The sequence below is a fragment of the Meleagris gallopavo genome, chromosome 7 (assembly GCF_905368555.1).
Source record: "Meleagris gallopavo chromosome 7, MGAL_WU_HG_1.1, whole genome shotgun sequence".
Lineage (NCBI taxonomy): Eukaryota > Metazoa > Chordata > Aves > Galliformes > Phasianidae > Meleagris > Meleagris gallopavo.
Window position 1 is genome coordinate 18,036,480 of NC_139410.1, and position 25,807 is coordinate 18,062,286.

Sequence of the window (25,807 nt, forward strand, 5' to 3'; positions counted from 1 at the left end):
CTTCTGCAATCAAATACAGGACAAAGAAAGAATTCCCAAATACAGATGACTGGCTTACTACACAAATAAATTCTACTACTGACAGTGATGTATGTACAGAGAAGAATTAATTTCTGTTAATCACAAAGTGAACTAAGTCAATCATTCTCCTCAGAAAATAAAATCAAATCCTAGGATTTGTACCTACTGACTTACAAATGTACCAACACTGGAATGATAACCCCTTGCAAAATTATCCTGTGCTTAAGAATACATGTAGTATATGTGCAGCTTTTTTCACAGGTGAAAAAAGCTTTTTCACAAGCCATTGTATGCACCAATGTAAATTCACCAGGTGGAAAATACATGTGGTACAGAAAGTATCTTCTTAGCTGCTAACAAACAAGGTTCCATAAAACAAGGAAGTATTTAAAACACAGCACACTGTATTACACGTAGAATTTGTTTTTCATTTCAAGTTTATTAAAACTTTAGCAGTACAAATGATCCAGGTTTTAGATTATCAAAAGACCAAACTGAAGTCCACATCTTAAAAAAAGGCGTTCCTCAAAACGTCTCTAAAACTTTGAGACAATGGAAACATTAAGTCCAAATACTCATCCATGCCTGTCATCATCTGTTCCAGGACTTGTTTCACGATCAGACTTTTTATCCTTACTAGGGGCATGATCTCTGTCCTGACTCTCTGATTTTTGGTTAATTTCTTTTTCAGCTGAGGATCTGGTCTTTTCCTTTTCATTACTCCTGTGTGAATACGATTTTGATTCTCTCTCTTTGCTACTTGGTCTCTTTTTTGAATCTGGACTTCTATCTTGATCTCTACTAGACTTCTTACCTTTACTGGATTCAGGACTGCTACTTTCATGGCTTTTTGAATGCCTCTTCCTTTGGCTTTCACTATCATTCCTCTTATATGAGCTTCTACTTTCTCTATTTGAGTATCTTTCTCTGTTTCTGCTCTGACTTTCCTCTCTCTCTGAGCTCCTCGAGTTTCTCCTCCTCCTATTTTCTCTTCCTCTGTATCTATCTGGTGTACCTCTCCTTTCTCTGCTTCTTGATCGTCTTCTTCTTGATTCTCTATCCCTGTTCCTTGAATATTCTTTACTTCGACTGCGATCTCTGTCTCTGCTTCTTGATCTACCCCTTCTACCCCTATCTCTGCTTTTGCTTCGTTCCCTTGTCCTACTGCTGGAACTATGTTTTCCTCTAGCATGCTCACGCTCTCTGCTTCTTGACTTATGTTTTTCCCTGTCTTTACTCTTCCTATGGTCATGTTCATTACTTCTTGAACCTGCCCTTCTGCTTCTCTCTTTACTCCTACTTCTTTCTTTATCTCTCCCTCTAGAATCATAGTGCTTTTCTTTTTCTCTATCTTTCTCACGCTCCCTCTCTTTGCTTCTTGATCTTCTCTTCTCATCATGTCTGCTGTGTTTGGAGTCTCTTTCTTTACTTCTTGATTTCTCTCTGCTTTTACTATGGCTTCTAGATTTGCCTCTTTTCTTGGTCTTGCTTCTATTATGCTTGTCATCTTTTTCCAAATTTCTTCTCATCTCCCTGTCTTTACTGCTGGATTTATGATCTTTTTTCTTCTCTTTTTCCCCTCTTCTGCTTGGACTTTCAGAAACTTGTCTGTGGTCCGATGTTTTTCTCTCCCTTCCTCTTCCTGGGCTTTTTTGATTATCTTTCCTGATTTCATTTATTTCACTCCTTGGAAAAAAAAAATTAAAAAATTAAAAAAATAATTTGAACCTCCTCCACTCTGAAAAATGAAGTCAGGACTGAGGCTGCTTCATAATTGTAGCTTAAAAATCACATTACATCATTTATAATAATAATTACATTTTTATGGAAACGACAAATGAGCATGATTAAAGTCTGATAGTTAAGCAATGGGATAACTAAGTCAGTGTGTCTTGTTTTCTTGGAATTAACTATAACTGAAAATTGAAGAAAATATGTATTACTTTTAATATATACAAAAATTTAGATGAACATATTTTAATGCACATACACCAAACAGAAATCATCTTACTTGTCTCCTTTTATCCATCTTTCTCCACTAGACACTCTCATTCTTTGAGCTCTTTGCATTTCTTGCCTCCAATGTGGAGGAGTTTCACTGCGTCGGAATCGATCTCTTGACCTGGATCTGGAAGGAGTCCGGTAACGCTTGACAGAAGAAGAAAAGAAAACCAGGTGCAAGTTAGCTATCAAAGCACATGAAATTCAAAGCAACGTTTTAATCCCTGGGGGTTGATTCCCCACAGCACCTACCATCCAGATAGTTGTACCCAAACACTCTTGAGAAATCTTCTGTTAGTTTTTAGTTAGTATAAATGCAACTGACTTGACAATTAAAATTCTTCTTAGCTTTGACAAGCAACACTAAAACAATACTTCATACTTTGTTCAAAAGTTTTTATTAAAAATTGGAAGGATAGAGACTTCCATTATAAATACATTTGTTACAGGTATAGCATACAGTTGTACAAAATCAGAAGAAGCAACCTGACAAGTTCACCCTTGTTAACAAAAACAGAAGTCCTTCCCTGCATTCCTGCTACTCACATTGTACTGGTTCTGGTCCCTTTCTGATCTGAATCAATTCACTAATTCACAAAATACTACAGCAATGCAATTAAAGCATTTGCTGTTTTACATTCTCTCTCCTCCAAGTAAATTCTGTATGCAAACAGGAAATTAATTTACCCTGTTGTCCTACTTCAAGCTTTAGCCCCTACATCAATTATGATGCACACTTTTTTTTTTTAATGTACAAAATTGACCATCCTATCGAAAATGGAGTGCCACCACGTTGTTTGCTTTGAGGAAGGGATTGCAAATATTTACCCTTGGTCCTCTTCCTTTTATTTTCCTTCCAGATCTGGTCACCAGCAGCCTTCTCTGGTACGTTGACTGGGAATTCGATAGATTACTAAAAATAAAAATCGGTATTGTTTGTAACATCAAAGAAGGAAGGAAAGAAGATAAAGACAACGTCATATCCTCACACAGCTCTGAGTGACACTATTGCATCCTGGCAGCAACAATACACGGCAACCCTCTGCTATCAGTTCATTTCATGAGAACAGCTGATGCTCACTTGTAAGGCCTGATTAAACCTGTTACTGTAAAATAACAGAAACTCAAGAGATGAAGTTTAATTATTGAATTGCATTTAAACCTTTCTAGCCCTGGCAGAAACAGCTACAATAATGGGCAATCATGAAATCGTTCATCGCATAATTGTGAAACTTAAAACCTGAGATGGCACAGGTGTTATAAAACAACGTTCATGGAACTTGCGTAATTTCCTAAGGGCATATTCAGTAATTACAAAGCAGTAGCTTTCCATATGAAACTTCCACTTAGGCAAAAAGTAACCTACTTGAGACAAAGCCTGAACGTGTACAGTTCATGTGTTTGTTTAACAGATTTAACCTAAAAATAGGTAAGACAAGCTTGCCTAGTCTCTATATTAAAAGGATTTTATTTGAAAGAACGTTAGAAGGAGAAGAAAGCTACGAAGGAAACAAAAACTAATTTTTAGGTCTACTTTCCATTGGAAAGCTGTTATGCAGAGAGAGATTTTCAATATTACTGTATCAGCTAGCTAATTAACCAAAATTTCTCATGAAAGCTTCAGTTTTGGTTACTAGGAAGTATTTCACTAGACTGCCGAGTTCTTTTTTGGGGGCAGACTAAGATATAGACTCAGCTTGGACAGCTATAATGAATTCTAAATGAAATTGCCATCTATTTCATTTGCTTTTTCTTGAATCAATCATTTTAAAATTTTTCATTCACCAAAAAACCATACTGAAACACTAAGCTTTTGCTCTAAAAAAATAAAAACAAAATCAACAGTTGCCAACTGAAAAAATGATTCAGAAGAACAACATTCAGCTGTTTAATAGGGAAATAACTCAGTAGTTTTAACACAGCATTACAACCATACCACTATCTGTGTCTAGTCAGACTCAAAACAGGTATACTACCTCTCTCTTTCCTTCTCTCTGCTTTTCCTCTCTTTTTCTTTCTCATCTGCTTTAGGAGGACTTTTTCTCATTAGGAACCGGTTTTCAGGTATAGGAGGAATTTCTTCAGGACGGACAGTAGATAACGGCTGTGCTTCGGGGTTTTCATCTTCACTTTCACTAGATGAACTGTATTTTTGTATAAACATAAATATTTATGCTTAAGGCAAGTTATGTGGATGAGAAAAAAGCATTTGATCTATTTCAATAATTCAGAATTCTCTCAATTCAGCATACAAATAATTCTGATAAAAATCAGAAACTTGGGGAACAAACAGAACTGTCTTAGAAACAACTTTCTCCTACACCCTTACTCTGAAACATGCCACTGCAGTAGATTTTTGACTAATACTTTTATGTAGTCCAGTAATGCAACACTGCACACTTATTTTGTATTTAGACAGAGCTTTAAAATAAATATATATCAAGAATGATAAGTTCAGATTTTTACACTCATCTATATAACAGACTAAAAACTATTATAACTCCCAAATAGTTGATATAATCAATAAAATTCTGTGAAATAGACTTAATTCCACAGAAAGAAAGCTTAGGCCCTAAATGAGTGTTTCTTACACTTTACGATTAGCTTGGAAAAATGTGACCTGTGGTGACTATAGATTACAGATTATAGAACTATCAGATTAGAAACACCACTTTCAGAAATAAGAACTTTTTGAGTTTTATCACATTCTAGAGAAACTGCAAAACTTCGGCACATCAGTCAGAACTAATGGTGTACATATATTCATCTGTACTTAATTTTTTTGTTTAGTTCTGCTTATACTCATGTGTAGTACAGGAATCCCACTGCATACAACTGAAATTGAACTCTACAGAATTATCACCACTTATTTAAAATCAAACATTCCTGCAATTTTTCAAATCCAATATATGAAATTCTTAGTCTATTTCCTTCGTTCCTGTACAAGCTGCAGTACATATGCATATAGATATTGCACTTTGTCATCAAATCAGAAAAAGTAAGGTCATATATGAAAACAGTCTCCAAAACTTCCACATATCTACTTCCCCAGTTACAGAATAGTACTTTGTGTTGTTACAGGAGAGGAAAACAATACTGCACAGGAATATGTTGGAAAAAAAACAAAACAAAACAAAAAACAACCCTCAATACTGACCTTTTCTTGCTTTTCTTTCTCTTTTTCTTTTCCTTCTTATGTTTCTTGGAATTCTTCTTGTGTTTCTTTTTTCGCTTTTTAGATTTCTCTTCTGAAGCACTCTCAGAATCTGATGATGAATCAGAAGACGATTCTGAATCACTTGAACTTTCCGAGTCGCTGGATGAGGAAGACGACTTGTGCCTTTTCTTGTCTTCTTTCTTGGCTTCAAGTCAGAACAATAAAGACATATATTTACATATCAAACAGTTATAAATCACCACAGAAAAATAAACTTATCTAGGAATTTCCTAAGCTGCTTATAATTGTGTCATGAAAGCACTTCACCAAAACACTCTAAAACAAGGTTTTGGGGAAAAAGACTGTTTCTCCCAAGTAAAATGCAGTATAGGTCTCTAAATATATTAAGGAATTTAAAATATTTTGTTTTCATAAAGAAGATCTAAAATACTAAACTTGTACTGTCAAGAATTGTGTAATTGTGCATGTTTTGCGATGACATTTTATATAACATAAGCTATATATGCAGTATTCTTAAAAATTAATTTAGTAAAATTTATAAAATTATTTGACTTTCAATGTAATCTGACATCATGTAAACGATACTCAAACCACAAATGAGAGAAGTTTACAAAAAGAAAATAAACTGTACACTAAGTCCTTTGAAGTTAGCCCAACAGAGGGTAGACTCAGATGACTAATTTTGCTACTACGTGAAATAATGCTCAGAGAACAGCTCTACTCCTTTAGCTCATAGTGTTTTCCTACACAAAGACACAAACTGCTTATCTGGTATGAAAAAGAACCTCACTAAAGAGCAGGCTAGTCCTTAATTATGTTCATCATCATTTCTCATGTGTCTACTGAAGCTGCAAATCAGAAATTTATTATCCATCTGACAGTAGTCCAATAGGAAGTAACACATCTTTTCATCCCCTCTAATGGAACTCAGACCTACTTAACCACTACACACTTCAGGTAAATTAATTAAATAGCATGGATATTCTCTAATGCATTAAGAAATTCCTATCAAGCTATTATCCACAAAATTAAAAGTTCTATTGAAAGAACGGCACACTCGTTGTTTCTGTATAATCATAGTTAAATTTTTTAATTAGTATCAAATCTTATTTGACATGGCTCCTATAAATTGCAAAGGCTATCACTAACCACACAACACAGTATCAGTGCAGACAAAAAAAAATTAATCTTCACCATTAAGCAATTACACACACAAAAAAAGTAATTGTTTCTACATAAGCATGGATAGAGATCTGAAGATTAAAAAAAACAAACAGTAACATTCACTTAAAGAACCTGAGGCAGAAGAAACACTTCTATGAAGAGTAGATGTGGAAACTGCCCTTTGGAAAAACCAAGCAGCTATTTCATGGAATAGCACACTGATTTTGGAATTATCAATATTAGGATCTCCAGCTGCTTTGCAGATATTATCAAGTTGACTGACACTTGTGAGAAGCAGTAGTAGGCATCAGTAACATCAATCACATGACTGCAATATATAAATTCTCCAATTTGACAACCTCAAATTGCTTAACCTCATTTTTCCAAAACAACAACTTAGAAGGCAGCAATTTGTCAGAGATTATCAAAAGCAACAAAATTGCATTCAATCTACTGTTCAGTTGGTAAAAATAAAAACAGTAAATCAATTTCTGCCTTGCTATGCATTATTTGTAGTAATTGGCTAGCACTTCCCACCAACTTTTCATGAGAAACAATGATTCTCATTTGGACTAACACTGTAAAATCAGAAAGGACAGATCCATAGTTGGCCAACCAAAACATGATTCTAGTTGTGGTTCAGGTAGGTTCTTTTTGATAAACCATGCGCTGTAGGAACTTCACATTGCCTCTTGCAAGTTGGATGTAACTGGATATGCCTTCAAGTAGAAAATTAAGTGGAAATGTACTATGCCAACTCTATATGGTTCCTAATGCACATGAGAGCCAGCACATTTCAGAAGATAAATAGGAGGCACTACCTCCACGTAGGAGCAACCTATGTACTCTGTGATGACAACTCGCTCACTCTGTCCATGAGCAAATACTATTTTGAATACAGAACCAGCATGGTTCTGGTCAACTAAAGATCAAAACCACAAACAAAGCCACTCCTGCAGCATGAAGGTCATGAAGTGAGAAGGAAACAGACTTCTATTTACAGTTCAACTGTTCCAGATCATTAACTTCAGGACTAGGTTTCATCTTACGGTCACATCTGAAATAGATGCCTTACTTCCTACTCCATTCACTGTAACATATATTCACTACACTTCATGAATTACATGATCACACTGCACAATACAATCTAGCACTTCCCACATTTCAGTTTGTTATGAAATGTAGCAACTCTTAGTTAGACGTGTGGTATCAGACTCCTGGACTGAAACAAACAAATGACCTGGCCAGAAACAGTCACAGGCACAAAGGTCAGAACAGATGATCTCATTTCATAATTTACAGCTTCAATCTCTAGCTTCATTTTGAACTTGTCAAAACCAGAACACACAGTTTGTACCCAATGGTCAGTTCACTTAAAAAATAAAAATAAATTCACAAAATAGAAAACTGTGAAGCTACAACTGTTAAGAGCCACCAGCTGGTAGAAAGAGGCATACCAATGCTATGCAAAGAGCTTATGGAAGAAGTGAGTATCTAGGGGTTGGAGGGACAAGAAAAGAAGCAAGAAAGGAGACAAAGCAGAAGTCCGGACAAACATGATTTATCAGAATCACTGCTTTCTAAATGTTTTTCATTGACAATCCATGATTTCTAAATGCATAACTCTGCATCATCACTTCCAAATTTTTACAGGGAAAAATAAAGGTACTAACTGAAGTGATAGAACAATTGAATTACAAAATTGTCCTCTGATGAATGAGGAAGGCAGCCATAATCCTTTTAAGCAGCAGAAGGCACGCGTTTACCAGCAGTGATTCTTTAGGAATGTGTTCAACATCAGTGAAGATCATGAAACAAACCTAGCAATGTAGTCCGCAGAATCCTCTAAAAAAAGCCCTTTTTCCATGAAAAATCTTCATTAAAAGCTCCCAACAAATACTGTCCAACTTGCAAGCCATTTTTGTTACCACAGTAGCTCATCTAGTCTGTAATGACCCTAGAAAACACTGACACAACAGTAGGTTTCCTTAAGTTTGTTGTGGCTTTTTTGTTTGTTTTAAAAACAGCCTCTAGAAGTTTCCCTTACATTTTAAGATTTTTTAAAAATACCAGTTGGCCAAAGAGATTCTTCCTCTATAATTTAGCTTTTTCTCATTCACTAAATCACCTTTCCACTTCAAATAATAAAAATAGGGAAAAGCCTACAAACATCCCACTTTTCTAGGCGGTCAACCTCTAAACCCAAGAGAAAGCTTCTGTTCTAAGCCTCTGCAACACTGTAATTCAACTGTGATCTTTAATTATTCAATTCACATAGTGTCCAGTAAGTTAATTCACTCAGGTGACCATCTTCTCATCCCTAAACAGTCCAGTTCTTCTCTATGAATGCTTCCATTTGCTTCCTTCATAATATGCTTCATCCCAATACTCATGACGATAGCACAAAATTTTTCCTCAGCTTCCAAAAAACATCCAAATCACACACCTAGCTTCTAACTGTGATTCCTCCTAGTAGTGCCATCCTGGCTTCCCAGGCAAACTCAAGAAACATTAGTGCAGTTTTCCCTCCATACAGACTTACCCAATTCCTTTGTGTTGCCTATCAGACAAGCCTATAAAATAGATCTTAATTTAAGCCTCCTTTGCTATCATAACATAACCTCCCACATAAATTCACCACTATTATACTTCCCTTACTGTCAATCTCCTTGTTCCTTTGCCCTAGATAACAAATTCCCAAAAGCCAACTCCTCTGGTAACTGCTTCATATTTCACAGCATCAGTTCATTTTCACCTGCTATTGCTGGAATGCGCTACAAATACTTTCTTTCACTCTTAGATGATTCAATTGATCATCTTCCGTGCTGCTACTCACCTCCCAAAAACTGCTCCTTTCCTCTGGCTTCTTCCTTATACTCACAGGTATCGGGGTTTCTCCTACTTCTCAACTTTGGACAGCAGCTTGGCTGATGTCTGGCTGACAAACACTTCCTTCAATTTCTGCTGCCTCAGGCTCAGTTGCTTCATATTATGCATTTAGCAAATTACAGTCATACCATCACCTCTCTCAGTAGTGGTGGACTTCCCTCTGTAGATCATACAGAAAACCTTTCCCTTTCAATAGAGGGATTCTCCAATCACCACGAGCATTCTGGAAAGTAGCACCTTCATCAGGGTGGCTCTGCATTAGTGCCATACTCTTCCCTGCACTCAGGCACTAAGACTGGGAAGACAGAGGGCAGGGCTGAATATTGCTGATTCCTAAATACTCCTGCTGCCCACTATTATTTAGTACTGTGCCTTATGGTCAGTTGAGTGGTCTTCCCCATCACTCTGGCAGCAACCTCTCTCCATGGCACAACAGACCAGCTACAGGGAGCAGAGCCTCCAGGATCCTAGCAGTACCAATCCAAAGAGGTACAATGCAGACAAACAAGCAGGACCAGTCAGATCTCTCCAGAAAAGCTAAAGGAAAAAAATGCACTTTTTTCCCCTGTTCCTTCAATGAGTACTTTAAAAGCCTGTCTAACAGCTATAAGTCTGTGCAACTGAAACTACGACTTCCATCTAGTCATTCAAATTCAAGATTTTTCGAGTGACTTTAAAAAAAAAGTTTGGCTAACCAAGGAATACATAGAGCATGGGAAACTAGTGGAACCCACTAGTTCCATCCATTTTACGTTTGTAGTCCTACCTCTTCATTTTCCAACCAATACAGCACTATTCTGTCCAAAAATATAAGAACAATGTTCTAATGCAGGACAACTCATGGGTTAATTTAAGAAGTTGCAGAGCTTTTGAGAAGTCACAAGCCACTACTTGGAATTCTGAGAGATTTAAAACATCACTTCAGGACACACATCGATTCCACAACATGTAACCAGAGAACTACTATAAGGAAAACAAAACAACCAAGAAGCTCAAGTTTGAATGGCTACATTTTCTATAGGCCAAACATACAATGAGCCTTGTCTCATGCCTCAAAACCCTTAGTGCAACCCTTCACAGTACTTATCACCAGAAGGTGCTGAGAAAGAAAAACGATGACAATCCCTATTAGAATTCCTACTGAACACGTATCATGAGTCTCATTTACTGAGATTTTCTATTGATAGCAGAATCTTAGATTGATACTTATTTTTTAAGAGAACCAGAATCCAGTCTCCAATACCACGTTCAACTCTGGAACAGGAGAGCAAAGACAGATTCTGTCCCATTCCAGCTTATGAATACAGTTTATAGCTATTTAACAAGGATATGTGCTAAAGGGAAACTTCCTACTTCCAGGCTTTCCTACTCTACATGCCTGTTGTGGAGACTTACTTGAAACTTCAATTTAATTCAGAAAAAGACACAGTTATTGAAGATAGTCAGACTGTTACTGCACCTAACACAACATCTTTAGGACAAGTGCTTACCAGTTTTGTACTAAGGCTGACCTAGCAGAGAAAACATCTTCTGCACCAAAACCAGCTATGTTTTTTCAGAGACAAATTGTACTGCAATGTTACTTAATTCTTTCTGATTGTATCTCCATAACATTAGCAAGAAAGTCTCTACTTATTTTAGTGTCTACCAACAGGAAAATTAGCAATACAATAGCACAGTTTACATAGTCAAAGCATACCTTTGGATTTTGGAATCAACTCTCCGCAACTCAGTATGCGTACTTCAGCATATGGTTTACTAGATGCATCTGTTTTCTGGTTTTCTATTTCTCTCACAACTTCTTGACCTGAGATGACTTGTCCAAAAACAACATGATGTCTGAAGAATTTAAGCAAAAGTAAGAATTCTAATATTTAATTTTTAAGGCAGAAAATCCCAAAAAGCAGAAGATCCCAAAAAAGTATAAGAAAGTAACAGATACTTACCCATCTAAGTGAGGTGTAGGTTTAGTAGTTCTGTTGTTTCCAGTGGGTGCGATTTAAAGAGGAAAACAGAAATCAATTTTAGTGGAAAGTAGACAACATTTGAAGCATGTACACAGATGATGAAAGTTACAGAATTAATAAAACTGAATACAACCAAATATATATTATTCTAAGTTTGTATGCAGTTAAAAACATTGTATGATTTATACAAACTACCTATTCAATCCCTTACCACATCTTATTGAACAATTTGTGATAAATTTTTAGACGCATCCTTGTTTAAAAAAGTATTAAGAACTGTATTTCTTAAATTACAGGAATACTACCAGGAACAGAAATAAAAATTAAGGCAACTGTCTCAGAAGAGCAAAACTGGAAAAAACAAACAAACAAAACAAACAAACAAAAAAAACAACAACAAACTTACGGGAAAATAAACAGCAAAGGAAAAAAAAATCTGTATGTACAGAGTATTTGACATCAGAAGTAGCACTGACTCTCTACACCTACAGACAACTGAACAGTTGATAGCCTTTCCCTGTATTAGAATTACTAAGGCATACATGTCAGGCATGGCAAAAACAAACAAACAAACAAACAAAAAAACCCACCAAACCTGAGCCAAATACAGTAACAATCACCCAAATATTCCAAAATAATGGTTTAATGATAAATCACAAGCACACCTTACCATATTAATTATGGTAATGAGACATGGATAAGACTGATTAATTTCAAGTATTTACTTCTATAGCTAAATTAAAGAAGCATGTAATCCAGATGCATGTCAGAGGTTTAAGCTTTAGATATAGCTATAAATGAGACTGCATTGAGAAATTATCCTGTGACAGAAAACTCTTCTGTTCCTTTGAGCTAGAGAACCCCTGGAACTTTTTTGCTTCCTTCCAGACAACATATACTAGAAAAAAGTGAAAAAGCTCTACAGGGAGCTAACAAACTTAAGCTATTGCTGGAGTTAGAAGACAGCTACTAAAGAGGACCAAAAGGTCCTTTAGGTAGACAATAAGCACCAAACAGCAGAGTGATAAAACCTTTCCCTGAAGAGCTCAGTAGGAAAATGGCTATTTCCATGTAACTTCCTAAAGAGGCATCGACTTTTATATATTGTAGACTACCTCCCATGTAAACTCAAAAATAGTCTTTACAGCTTACAAAACAGCAAATCACACATTCCAGAACAGTTCAATACTTACATAAAGAACTGTGAACCATTTGTATCCTTTCCTCGGTTGGCCATTGAAAGAAGAAATTCTTTGTTGTGCTTTACAGCAAAGCTTTCATCTGAAACAAGTATTTTCAATTACTTCATATACATACTGCATATGCTTAGATGAATGCTCTACTCTAAGTAAACTCATTCATGTTAAATAAATTTACGAGTCACATCTGTAAAAAGTTGTATTAAAACTCAATTCAAGACAAAAGCTATTTTTTCAAATACATTATTCTTTTTATTCTAAATAATGTAATTTAAGAAGGGGAAATATGAATTAATAGCTTACAGTCTGAGAAAAACTAAAAATGGAAAATGGAATTTTCTTTTAAGAGATTTGCTTTATTTTCTTGCTACCAACATTAATAGAGCAACAACTGAAAATAATGAGTTATTTTTATTCCTCACGTGCTGGTCACTACGTCTTTGGAATAAAAAAAAAAAAGTCTTCAGTTATGCACTATTAAGAAACCCTGTTTCTTCCAGAAAGCATTTTATTTTTTATTGCTTAGTACACAAGGATAGTCAGTTTGATAGCAATAACAAAATGCTTCTGTTTCTCTGTCATCTACACAAATGATCTTAATAAGCCAGTCATTAAGAAAATAAGTTCAACTTGAATGAAGCTTTTTCTTCTAATAAGCACATCACTTTGACAGTTTAGATTGAATCTCAATGAAATTGTATGAAGTAATCACCATTCCTCATTTAAGACACCTGTAAGAGAGCAGCCTGTCTTCCTCCTTCCACAAAACAGCATAAAAGTTGCTTGGGGATCCAAACTATACAGATGAAATTTGCTCAGTACTCCTTAAATACAAAGGGCAGGAGCCAGCATTAACAAAAAAGAAAAGTATGTAATCCATATGTAATCCCATCATACAGTGTAACAGCCAGTAATAGGGACAGTCTCACATACTCTATATGGCCACCTATATAACTGCAGTGTTGCAGAACACTGAGTGTCTATCTAATCCTACAGTGGGTTGGTTAAAGATGCCACACAAGCAATACTTTCTAGAGATTCAATTTCACACTGTGACCAAGTTGAAAAAACACCTTGCAACTGCCAGAAAGTAGAAGTTCTCTTCTCCCACTTCTCTCACTTTTTCTGGTTCTCATTCTTGCCTATGTATTAAATGAAATCCACTCACCAATAGGGAAACAAGCACATTTTTTGCTTTAACATTCTTCAGACATTCTAGCATGCAGCGAGTTTGCAGTATGATACACATGAGGGCCAATGCAAGGTATGACCTCCTCCTTTTGGCAATTGCAAACTGTTCATTCAACACAACGTCTGATATAAAATTGCAGCCTGCCTCTACAGTGAATCATTCTTTTGATGCCTTGCTGCAAGCTCAGACGAGGTCCAACATTAAAAGTGGCAGGAAGGATAACCTGCCCTGTCAGTGGTGGCTAGCCATCACGTAGGTTTAGGTGTAATATGAAACTGCTCCAAGAAACAGAGATGCTCCAGTACACTCCTGATAAACACAGGCTGAGAAGCACACTAGAGAGAAAAGTTCTTATGCATCGATGATTGAAGGAGAACCAGTACTGTGAAAAAATGGATGGCTTCCTCATACTAAATTCCTCTTGGATTCAGAAAAGCAGGGTTTTATACTGTCTTACAAAGGTAAGATTTGCAAGAAAGGCATAATAGAGTCAAGTTTTCTCCTTTTGACTGGAAAAAAAGGTAATCGCCAACTTTCAGCCAGCTACTGAAGCAAAAAAGATATGTTCAGAAACAGAATACTGTGCTGAAAAATTTTCCTAAAACTGTGAATCTGGTAAAGCTGATATATGAAAGCATTTGTGATTTTATTTTTCATCAACTAAAAAGGTTCTTGTTTTAAAAGTAAAATAATGTTACCTGAAGTAAAATAAAAGGCCTCTAGTACCAGACAAAGTCTTCACTAAAACAATGATGTTGTTCAGGGTTACAGAATTGGAACTACAGAATATATAGGCAACTGCTTACAGTATCAACAAAATAAAGCAGACTGATACAATTCTCACCTTCAAAAAAGCCACCATAAATGGATTCTCCTCCCCTGCCATTTCCTTGAAAGAAAAAATGTGAGTTAAAACTTATAATACTGTAAAAAGTTGCATCACGTGAAAGATGCTTCATAATGCAGAATACCAACATAGCTGCATCCAAGTCACTCACGTTATTCTTCAAGATATGCAAAGATCAAGACATCTTCATAATACCATTAAGCAGAAGCAAACTTGGAGAAAAATGGAAGTTTTCCTACATTCTGCTATATGCTCCCTTTTTTCTTTACTTCTCGGCAGAAGATATATTTTATCCTCATATTTATAACTTGCAATTAAGTACTTAATGCTCTGAGACATGAGGTCACAGAGCAGAATACGTGCATATAAATTTATGTAATTTTGTTACACAAGTTTACATGTAAAGTTTCTTACGCCAAAAATAGGTAAAAAAAGCAGTTAAATTGCGTAATTAATGTAAACTGATGATGCTACACAGGACTCCCAAAATATTCTACTGCGTAAGTATTAAATTTTTCTTGAAAGATTTTCATCATACCTTCACTGAAGTCACCGCCTTGGATCATAAAATCTTTCACTACCCTGTGAAATAGACAACTTTTGTAATGCAATGGCTTTTGGGTGGATTTTCCTGTACCCTTTTCACCTAAAGAAGAGGAAAGGGAACAAAAAACAAAATGACTCTCTGTATCTGTACAATCTCCATTACAAAAATTTGTTACTTAAATGCTTAATCAAAACTATCTACCAAGCTCTGAAAAATTCGTTTGTGAGGTGGATACATACTTGTAATGCCAGTAAGAAAGCAACGCAGAAACTACTTTTTATTTCTACAGTTATACCAAAAGAAATCCTTATTTACATTAGCGTATAACATAATAACTTTTTTTCTGCCAGTCCAGCATCACATATAGTCATAGCACAACTAATTCACAGAGAATTAAATTGAGAGCTCACACAGATAATGGAGAATGCCACCTACCTGGAGAGGCTTAAACATGTAAGGGGAAAACATATTACTATTACTGCTGAGAAGACTCCTACGTAGATTGACAGAAATTAAACAGCCAGATTAACATAACCATCCTTGCTCAGAAGCAACTGAGAAACTCAGATCTTCAGTTACAGGACTAAAGTAGCATAAAAGCTCATAGCCAAAAAATAAAATGGGAAAAAAAAAAAAAAAAAAAGAGACGAGGAGGGATCAAGAAATGATTTTAAAGGAACCTTGTTGCCTTCCCAACTCATGATTCCAACTGCCAGCCTCCTCCCCTGAATCAGTTCTAATCCTCTTCAGACTCATAAGCAAGCCCTCTGCCTCAGCAAAACACTACCTACTTTTCCTCCTACCTTCAAATAAATAAGATCTCTGCTGAGATAGCCAGATGAATGGCTCATGGTGGGGGTCCTGTGAATGTCAAAGCCAACCTCAAGGTAACAGTGAATGTAAGAGTAAGGAGCAGGGACTATCCTGAAAGATAAAGGATTCTTCCTTTCACTGTCCCCAAACCATTGACTGTATCTTCTTACAATCTCATTCCGAGCTGTGAAACTGGCAGTTACCTCTGAACTTACCTGATGCCTCCACATGGATCTGAGTAACTACAATAAACATTTCTGATAGGAACTTTGATAAATGTGCGGCTGTACACTGTGCTGGCCTGTCACACACCTAACAGGCATGCCAGTAAAAACCAGAGGTGCTGACCTATTTTTCAAGAAGATAGTATATCTTTTTCAAAACCACCAGAAAAAAGGCAAGTGTAAATAAAATTAAAATTTAAAATGTTTATGATATCATAAATACTTTGTCAAAATACTTTCTTCACTATTCTTAAATATTTTAAAGCAGCATAGCAGTTCAGCCCCTGATTTTAAATCTGATTTGATTTTAAACTAAACAGTGAACTAAGTTTCTGATCTGAGAGGCTATTCAAAGACTTCAAATGAAAAATCTAAATCAGTTTTCAGAGAATAACACCTTGTGCAATAAATCTGACTTTTGGACATTTGACAGAAAATAAAGAATGCCACAGACACATGAAAACGTGCTACTATCGAATAAGAAGAATCACTTTAAGGTTCGAATTTGTTAGCAATTTTTGATAACCTGATTCTGAACCAGAATCCCTAGATGAGATGATGCTCATGAATGCTGCACAAAGCTAACTTGACATGAATGCAATTATGTGCTCACACCTGATTCAGATCGTATTAGTACTAAGTGATTCAGTATTAACAGCTATGAAGCACTGACCTGAAAGACAACAAACTGAAAGAAAAGAAAGTGGAAAATGCTGAAAACATTAAACATGGATTTAGGTATTCACAGAATCATTCTTGTGATAATATTCAAGTTCTGCTAAGCTGTGAGCGTTTCCAACCAAAATAGGCAGAGCACTGAGAAATAATTCTACTTGGAAAAGCTTCTAGGAAAGAATCTTCTTAAATAATTTCTTCAGCAAATAACTGAATTTCACTAGGACTGGAAATCAACAGTATCCTACAAAACCGTTGTGAAGCAAAATATTAATGCATACCAGCAACAGCTTTCAAACATATACAAGTATAGTAAAACTGAAAAGTAATCCTCCATGCCTGACCTCTTATTGGCTCTTTTAAGATGGATGATGTTATACAATGTGAACAGTAGTATCCGCGCTAGTAAAAGAAAATCAGCTTACCATGCCAGCATTTAAAGTTGATTAGTACATGCTCTCTGCAACATCTTAAGCCAAAAACTACAACTGCTTTGATTCTACATCAGATATATATGATAAATTTGCTAAATCGCCAGAGATATGAAGAAGTAGTGTTTGATGTACTTAGGTCTACACCTCAGCAAGTCGGAAAAATGTTAACACAGATGTTAAATTAGCAAACATGGTATTACATTTGAAATTATAAATATTAAGATCTACAAACCTGTGCAAAGGCAGCGAAAATTCTCACATGTCTTTGGACACACATCAGAAAATAGTTCAAAGACCACTCTTCCAGCTAGAAGAAAAAGGCACATTTGTTATGAAGTTAACTAGTATTTGTATTATCCTTAAATATTTTACAGGAATATCCCGTTATTGAATTGATTGTTTTCATTTTCTTACCAGGAACATTGTTGATGGCTATGTCGAAAAAGCAACGAGGTCTCTGGACCTTTACTCCCATGGCTTCGAAAATTTTAATACTGTAAATAATAAAAAATAAAATTGAATTTATCCCTCTGTGTAGTGAATCTATGTTCAAGTTCTACAATGTGGAAGCTTTTATACAGACAACAAGAATTGCAGAAAAAGATAAAAATAGAAACCTAGAAACAGGTAGCAAAACGAGTATTTCTAAAGATTAAGAAAGAGCTACTTATGTATTTTAAGCCATTTTCATGTTTTGTTGAGCCAGTGAGTATTTCTGGTCATTTTTGCTGCAACGTTATCAAGTCTAAACTTCAGTGACGTATTTCAGGTGAGGAATTACAAACACAAAAGAAACTGTATGGTGTGGGGATAATAAAGCTGTAAATCTGCTTGCTTTCCAGATGGTACAGGTAATCACTTAAGTTGTCTGCTCCTAGAATTCTTGGATCTTCAAGGTAAAATAGTGTCAGAGAAAGACAGTCAGCTTTGAGACCAGACAGCTGTGTCAAACAACTTTTTGCAACTGCCTTTCAGTTGTTTAAACAGACTCATTTTTGCAATCCGCTTGGCTCAGCATCAGTGGCTGAGGTGGCCACTCATCTCCTGGTCAGGGGGGACAAGCCTTGTGGCAACCTCTTTTCCTCAAGAATACACTGGTGGCTGCATTTCACAACCCAGCCAGTTAAACTAAGATTCTATTAATACACCTTGACCACAAACTACAGCAACACAAGAAAGTACTCTGTGCTTGTAACGGTGAGGAGCACAGTGAGGTGGACAGCCCAGAAATGATGAACTTCAACAGCTGCAGTTGAGTCCATCATTTTGTGACAGTGTAAAATGAACAGTCTTGCCGCTTATCTCGTATTTTGCTTTCACTCCCCATCCATGCTGAGAGCAGCATCCATCTGCTCTCGCAAAATAAACAGCCATATAGCCTGCTTCACTACTTACACAGCACATTTTCTCCCATGGCAAATTACAGCAATGGCTTTAGACCCATCCCTGTGACACCTGCAGCATGATTAGCACACCTCTCCCATGAGCAACTGCCCAACTCCTCAGCGGGAAGTACAGACCCGAGGTGAAGTGATGGACTTCCTGACCATGGAGGTGACAGGCTGACAGGCTGCCCCTGATTGCACATGTTATTGTGTCAAACTTGGATGTAAAGTAGTAAGCAAAGTAACATGAAGGATTTTCACTGAGCTCCTCATAACAATTGAGCAAGACAGGTGAGCATGCTTTCAGAAATACCAGGACTTCAGCAAAAATAAGGAGATTGGTCAAAGAGCAGAAGTTAAGTTACGATGATCAAAACTAGAACATGTTGCTACGTGGAGGATTAAACCTTTGCTTTTAGGCATATTTCCAGCATTCTTGCCACTGCAGTGGCAAGAGCTGCTCTAACCAGGATCAAAACCACTCCACACCATAAAAAAAGATGTAGGTCTTCCAAAATTACTGCCAAATGAAACAATTCTGGCTTTGTATTGTTTCTTTTCCTTTTGTGTCATTGCTTATCTGTTTATCTTGATACTTTTAATGCAACTCGTCTTATGCCTTGAAGCACATAAATCCCCTTGTTTTTGCGTAACGAGCAGTAACTTAATTTCGTTTGCAAAGTCTTCCAGCATCATAGTTATAGCACTTCTCTGAGACTGCATTCTCTCTGAATTCAGAGAGGAAAAAAACAGTGATAGCAAAAAGATCCATAAGACTGGAATACTTCCTCCAGAAGTTGGAATATAATCCGTAATTTAAATTTTTTTTAATTGCCAGAAAACACTACTCAAACACCTTTCCTAAAGCCTCACCCATAGCTGTGCCACAAAACAGCCTCAAAATATGTAACTGTTGCTATCTATCACTCCAGTTTATGAAGGAGAGGCCACAAAGAATCAAAAGACTCTAGAACCATGTTAGTCTGCATTCTCTCTCCTTGTGCTCAGCATCACTCTCAGCATCTTGCCAAGATTACACAGCAAAAAACTGCAAGAGCAACACAGGAAGGATTTACATGCAACACCACTCAATAATTTATCATCCACGTGATTCTTAGCACAGCTAGACTGTGCAAACACGCAGAACCTCAGCAGACATACACTTAGCTGTCTAACAAGTTAATTCACACAAGCCAGAGATTCACCAAAAGCAGCAGCAGCCCTGCCTTAGCCTGCTTGCTCTTCTTCTGAACTGTTTGCTGCATCTCCTCTATTACTATTAACACAACTTTTGTAGCCAGACAGAGAATCAGAAAAAGTGCACAAAGCCGGGGACTTGGATGCTGCTGGGTCACAGGTAGCTGGACCCACACAGGGGATGCAGATAAGGCAGGCAAGAGGACAGGCTGCCCATCAACTCACACACTGCCAACAGCACAATGTGCTACACAGGCACACAGGAGAGGAAGAGAAGACTTTTTTTTGCAGAAAGCCTCTCAGAACAAATGCTACAATACATGTTGTTTGGTGATCAAACTGACGGGCTGAAATGAACCGAGACACCTAAGGCCCAGCAGTGCAGCAATTGACTAATCGTACCCACACTTGAAGCATTTTGGCCTTCAATGGGTTGGGTGAGGAGGGATTCAACCCTGCTTCACAGGTAATCTGCTTGAGAAATAAAGGTGTCTACATGAACATTTATATACAGTACTTTAGCCAAAAAACCACAAACTGTTTTAACAAGTCCTGTAACAGTATCACTTCTCCAATAAATACTGGCTGCAGGTGGTACTAGATGGCAACAGCTCAGGGCAGGCATGCCGACTGGACACACAACACACCAAATAAACATACCTTCCCTTGAGGAGATGCTGCAAATGCATCTCTTGGGAAAAACACTAAAAGGTATCTCTTTTTCGTGCAGAAATTGACTCTCCTGAGCTATCCAGAACTGCCTTATCTTTAAAAACATTTGGAAAATAGAATCAAAACCTACTGGAAAGGCTGGGGTACGCAGGGTGCTAGATGTACAAGCAGAAGAGCGAGCTGACAGGCTGGATAAAGTGAGTTACAGCCCTCTTCAACCAGGCTAAAATATCAGCAACATTTACCTTAAACTACCTATACCTCAAGAGAGCACTTGCTTTCCAATATAACCAGCACTTCAGACACATCTCCTCACTGAGGACAGTACTACTGAGTCACAGATGATCCATGTAGTATTTAATAACAAGTTCAGTCACTTTACAACTTTACAACGATCACTCAAAACTTGTCTGTATTAAAAGCAAGTACACAAAGTGATTTCAGAACCAGCAGAGAAATCTGAGAATATTAAGAATAAAAAAGAGAAAATGACATGTAAAGCTCAATACTATGTGTGTTGGTAACAACAGGGCTTACATGACTTGTATATTTTTCTCCTTAAATTTAATTTCAGTTAAAATGCAGATGCTACTAGCTCACAATACATGATAAAATTTGAAGGGAATTTGATTCTAAAGTCAATCCAAAAGGCACCCGCTGTATCTACATACAAAAATAAGCTGTGGAGAAGGGCAATCTTACTTACAAGTCAGCTTACTTACTCCTTCCAAAACTATGTGTTTAAAGGATACAACAATCCAAGTACTATTCTGAAATTACCATATCACTCAGAATTTTCATCCATCTCCTGCTAGAGGAGCTTCTTACTAAGAGAAGAAACAATGCAAAAACAAACAAACAAACAAAAAAACCAACAACCTAACAATCAACCACCTTCAGTATGCCTAAAACAGACCATTTGTCAATAAATATTAAAGCACTCCATGCTGAACTGTTAATCTCATTTTCAGAAATAAAAGAAATACAACAAAAAGTGTTTTTCCAGAACAGCTTCACCTATAACCAGTGCATTCCCAGCTGTGTCTTTCAGGGTTCACATCCCTTCACACCTGCATTATTTGTTATTTCACTCAAGTATTTGTCAGATAAAGATGGCCAGCTCCTGGCCAGGATGCAGACATCCATTCCCTTCCAAAATGAGCCATGCCAATGAAAAAGATAACCCTCACAGACTGTTCACAAGCATCTCTGCCAGGGATTGTCACTCCTACTAGTTGATATATTAAAAAACACATCCTGTGGAACTTTTATTTCCAGCCAAAATTACTTGTGCTATCAAGGATCTAGTAATAGTATGCTTAATATAACAGAGCTCCTTTCAACTGAAATGCGTTAGTCAAAATGGGTTAGACTGAAGCGTGCCCTCACAGATGCACATCAACTGGAATATCCACGCATCACACATCTCATGAGAGCTGAAGCAAATAGCAGTATGGGACTATTTCCCAGTTCTGAGGAAAATAAACCCTTCACCTGTAACCGTGGCACAAAGCTCACTGGACTGCCAATTTGTTCCAGCCCCGCAAGAGCACAACAGGTTTGGAGCAAAAACGTATTTAGTAGGAAAAAAAATTTACTATGTCCTCTTCTTTCATTTCATTCTCTATCACCACCTACTCATATTTACTCTCTCCTTCTTCTAATTTCTCCTTGACTTTGTCTTCATATTAGTTCCTCGCATCAATTTACAGTTATCTTTGGCAGCGGTCTTCATTCAATGCCCAAATGAAAAATAAAGCACATAAATCCACATTCCCAGCATTTTGTTTCAGGTCATCTTCACATTCACGAAGACAAATCTACACCGATTTATATTGCAAAGATAGCCATCCAGAACCTTCAGAAATATTTTAAAGTAATATTTTAAATGTAGAGAACAAAAATACACCAAGTGACACCAAGCATGCATCGCATTCACTAGTGCTGTTCCACAATCACTTAAAGCCACGTGGGCTAAACCCCAGAATGGAGGGCTCACACAACAGCGTGGCCAGCCCTGGTATAGGTGGATCTCCTTAAATACGTGAAAACTACACCCTCCTCTGCCTCCTTTCAAGAAAAGACTTTGGCAGCAGCACATATCAACTTAATATGACAGTGCAGCCATAGCCCAAGAATGGTATGTTTGTTTTATACAGATTAAACTGCAAATGAATGTATCATTGCTAAATGAGACACATTATCCCAGTATTAGTGGCATTATGAACTTCCAGCTCTGTAGGATGATACTGAAAGCAAGAACAAAAATCCAACAAGCCCAAGCCCAATCTCAATAATTTCCTTGCTGTGTTTCCAAACAGCAGAACCTCCCAAATAGCAGCAATGACAACTAAAGAAATTAATTTGCTTTCATTTTACTAATCAGCAGCACAGGACTGTTTTGCCAACAGATTTTTTTAAAGGTACTACATTTCATCACATTTCAGATTTTGGATGCCATTTGGCAATCACATGGACTTAAAAAAAGCGTTCTGTAGGAAAAAAAAATATTTTACAAAGGTCTGTGGAATTTCTCTATCTCGAGTAATGCTGAAAGTGTCTTTTGAACTGATTATATATTTTTCACCCTAAAAAATGAAATCAAGGGAAGAGGTACCTGACAAGATCAGTCATTGCCTGCCAGGAGCCTGCTATCTTCTTGGAGGGATGTTAGATATCATGTTCAGATTGGTCCTGAATAAATACACAGAATGTACTCATACACTACTCTACTGCACAGCAGAACTCATTTACATAACTTTTCATAAGATTTTTTGCAGTTAACATAAAATTGAGCTTCTTGTATTGAAGTACACAAGGAATGCACACCCAGATGTAACGTCTCGGTTGGAAGAACACAGAAGAACACAGAAGAAGCTGATAACATTCTCCTAAAACCATCTGAACAGGGATACAAGTTCTCCCAAGATCATGCCCTTCCTTTTAGTGTGCTAATAAAGAGAAACCTAAAATGAAAAACACCTTAAAAAGCAATGCACTTATGTTGACACCAAGGAAAAACTTTGATGTTGAGAGTAAGTCATACTTTTCTATCTGATTTACACAGAAAAGTCTGGGTTTTTTTTCCTTTTTTCTTTTCTTTTTCTTGTCTGCTGTTAGAGTTGTGAAAAAACACAGACATGTGTTTTTTCAAATGTTTTCCCAGGTCTGTGCACAACTAAATGCCTTTAGTTGCTCACAGCACTCCCAGAAGCTGTGAAGAACATGACTACTTCAATCCTATCATTCAGAACTAGAAACTGGAGCTGCATTAGGTCCAGAAGAAGCCATTAATTAACAAACCAGAATTTTAGAACTAAAAAAATACTAAGAAAAGACAAGTGTTAGTGTTGTGTAAAAGAGAAAAAGTGTTTAAAAGGTCCAGTGTAATCAGCAAGTCAGACATCTGCTGGAATCACCAAAACAGACTTCAGACTTCTGTCCTAGCTACTGAAGACCAGAATAAGGCTAAACTGTAACAGCTGGACACACAGTTTTTAATGCTGACATATTTGCCAACCATAACACCCCCAAAAACTTGTTCTATGATCTCGTTCTCCTCCTCTCTCAACTACTTTAGTTCTACACACCTTCCCAGCCCCACCCCAACCTCCAACCAAATCCTCACTCCATTAGAAGACAGCTGGATGTGCTCCTGGCTGCTTCCAAATGAAAAGTGGCTCTTGTATGGGAGCGCACGTGGCACAGAGGATTGAAGTGGCAGTGGAAACATCACGCTGCACTACAGTAACATCCTCCACTGCAGCACATACACTTAACTCCCAACTCCCTCATAACCCACTGATTTTCTGAAATCCTAAGGCCAATAAAAAAAAATAAAATTAACAGCTGGATGATCGACTGGCTAACTCCTAAACAAAAACTGTTTCACAAAAAAGGACTGTAAGAAATGGTCTTATTAAAACATATAGCCTCAAAGGATGCTCTCCAAGAATCCTTTATTATTTTGTATGCCCCCCTTCAGAACTACCACATATACTAGAGCCATACTTTTTCAGATCATTAAAAGTAATTAAAAAAACAACACGATAAATGAAAATTATACATTCTTCAAATGTAAATATAGTACTACTTCAGAAAACATGTCTAGTTGTCATATTCTGATCATTTACTTAACATGGTGGCACCTAAAAATGTGACTCATGTGCATTATTGTGAAACAAAATAAAGCAAAAAAAAATTTTTTTAAGCCCATTATCTATCTCCACCCAAAGAACAACATTTCCTGCAGGTAATATAGAACAAAAACACGAAAAACTGGATATTCTCTCTTACTAAAACTTAATGACCTTAAGTCGAATACTGAGCAGCTACCGAAGTGACCTCCTTATCAGGCCTATGGAAGACACCTATCTGAGTGAACTGTAAGGCAATATAACAGAAATCTCAGCCTATTTCAATACACTATTGCTTTTTCTCCTAAGCCTCTCTTCTCCAAAGCCTCCCAAGGATTTCAAGAATAACCGTACACATGCAGTACTAATGGCCTGGTGATGGCCATAAGCGTGACAGGTCTAACATGCATTTTCCACGAACACCCGTCAAGGGCTTTAAGAAAGCCCCAAGAGGGAGCGGAGGACCCTCCTGCCGCCACGGCAGCTCCTCCAGGCTCCAAATCCCAGGGAGAGGCCTGCGGAGGGAGGAGAACATGTGGCACGCAGACAGCCGCTCACTTCGCCTTCTGGCGGAGGAGGAAGGCTTCATTCAAACTCCGAGGCCGGCGCCGAGCAGAACCCAGGCCGCGGGCAGCGCGCCGGGCGGCACGTTCCGCAGCGGCCCCCACCGTCGGCCGCAGCTTTCACCAGGCCCCGGCCACCGCCTCTCGCCCCAGCCCGCTCGCGGCTCCCCGGGCCCCGCGTTCCCCTCGGAGGCCGCCCTCACGCGGGGTACCCCGGGCCCTCCCCTCCCCTCAGAGCCGCCGCCCCGCACGACGAGCCGCGGCGCTCGGCGAGAGGGACCCCGCGGTGCCCCGGCGGGCCGTGGAGGCGCTCGGTTCCCGCCCCCTCCATGCCGGGGCTCGGACCCCGCGACCTCCGTCCCCGTCCCCGAGCTCTCGGCGGCCGCCCGGGCCGCGGCCCTTCCCCGGCCTCATGGCCGTACCGGCACTCACCCCGCTCGCGGCCCGCGTCGCCCCGCGCTCCTCAGCGCCTCGCCGCCATGTTAGAGCTGGTGCGGCACGGACTGCGTCAGTGGAAGGAGAGGGCGGGAGGGGACGACCCCGGGGGCGGTGCAGCAGAGGGGGGCGCGGTGGCGGGAGAGGCAGCGGCCGAAGCCTCGCGGGGCCGGGAAGGGCGCGGGGTGCGGAGGTACCGGCCGCGCGGAGCTCTCCCCGGTGGCGGGGACCGCTCGGAAGGAGCCCGAGCGGTTGGGGGAAGGGGCGC

General features: G+C 38.2%; 1 protein-coding gene across 1 annotated transcript; it reads right to left on the bottom strand.

Annotated features, from left to right (window-relative positions):
* Positions 1 to 440: 440 nt before the first annotated feature.
* Positions 441 to 25,681, bottom strand: PPIG (peptidylprolyl isomerase G). The gene is made up of 13 exons (XM_085228889.1): positions 25,537 to 25,681; positions 17,566 to 17,645; positions 17,384 to 17,458; positions 14,997 to 15,104; positions 14,456 to 14,500; positions 12,414 to 12,501; positions 11,200 to 11,229; positions 10,953 to 11,092; positions 5,180 to 5,384; positions 3,999 to 4,166; positions 2,851 to 2,935; positions 2,033 to 2,169; positions 441 to 1,707 (listed from the first exon to the last, which is right to left on the bottom strand). The coding sequence occupies exons 2-13, from the start codon at positions 17,624 to 17,626 to the stop codon at positions 597 to 599; spliced, it is 2,253 nt and encodes a 750-aa protein (XP_085085015.1). The 5' UTR covers positions 17,627 to 17,645; positions 25,537 to 25,681; the 3' UTR covers positions 441 to 596.
* Positions 25,682 to 25,807: the final 126 nt, after the last annotated feature.